Source organism: Tupaia chinensis, unplaced genomic scaffold (assembly GCF_000334495.1).
Source record: "Tupaia chinensis unplaced genomic scaffold, TupChi_1.0 Scaffold000065_1, whole genome shotgun sequence".
NCBI classification, from domain to species: Eukaryota; Metazoa; Chordata; class Mammalia; order Scandentia; family Tupaiidae; genus Tupaia; species Tupaia belangeri.
In genome coordinates, this window is record NW_006159523.1 from 4,026,005 (window position 1) to 4,026,912 (window position 908).

At 43.0% G+C, this 908-nt stretch overlaps 1 protein-coding gene across 1 annotated transcript in view; it reads right to left on the bottom strand.

Moving 5' to 3' along the window:
- Positions 1 to 688, bottom strand: part of SERPINB5 (serpin family B member 5) — an 18,716-nt gene extending 18,028 nt beyond the window's left edge. Inside the window, exons 1-2 of the mRNA XM_006141832.2 lie at positions 311 to 688; positions 52 to 226 (exon numbers count right to left, since the gene is read on the bottom strand). Of these exons, the coding sequence (XP_006141894.1) occupies positions 52 to 226; positions 311 to 336 (201 nt within the window). The 5' untranslated portion in view covers positions 337 to 688. The remainder of the gene's footprint in view (positions 1 to 51; positions 227 to 310) is intronic.
- Between the last annotated feature and the right edge of the window lie 220 nt (positions 689 to 908).

Genomic DNA, 908 nt, shown 5'->3' on the forward strand with positions numbered 1-908 from the left:
GTTCCTATGAGTTCCAAAAACCGTATTCTCGCTTAAAAAGCTCAGGCTTACCTGTCCAATTTCATTTGCTGTGTCACCTTTGGCACCTACTTGAGCAAGTGACAGAGAGGTGGAGAGACAGATTGGCGAGAAGAGCACATTGCCCATTGGCTCCTTTTCACACAGTTGTTTGAACATGTCGACAGCAAAAGCTGAATTTGCCAACTGCAGGGCATCCATGGTAGGTCTGCAACCAAAGGCAAAGTATCTTTAAAGCATTCTCAACGCATTCTGCCAACACAATAAGTATTCATTTCAGCAAAGTAATGACCTTAGGTAGAAAAGAGGAAGGAACATTTAGTGACTTCAGAAAGAAAGCCAGTTGTGAAGCAACTTCTGGACAGATGCCCTCTGGAGCATATGGAGTCATCTGAGTCCACAGGACTGCTCAGAATCCCCAGATTGGGGCCTGATCAGCCAAGAGAGTCACTGTCAAAAGTCGAGTGGCCACACCTCCTCCTTAGCAAGTTGACAGCAGTACTCAAAAGCAGCTGGTCTTATTTATCATATGTTGTTTCAATCAGGATTTCAGTTCAATCATACAAAATTTGGAATTTTTGTTGATCTAAAACAGTCAAATGGCAGCGGTTTTATGTGATTCAATGTAATAGTTGGTACATTTTGAGAGTTGAATTGTATCGCCCTGAAAAGATATATCAAAGTCCTAATCCTTGTGCCTATGACTACGACCTTGTTTGGAAATAGGGTCTTTATGATGTAATTAGCTGAGATGAGTCCATACTAGAGTTAGGTGGGCCCTGAGCCATTATGGCCGGTGTCCTTAAAGGAATAGGAGACAAGACATGCACAGAGGAAAAATGATGTGAAGATACAAGGAAGCTGGCCAAGTGATGAAGGAGGCCGAGACT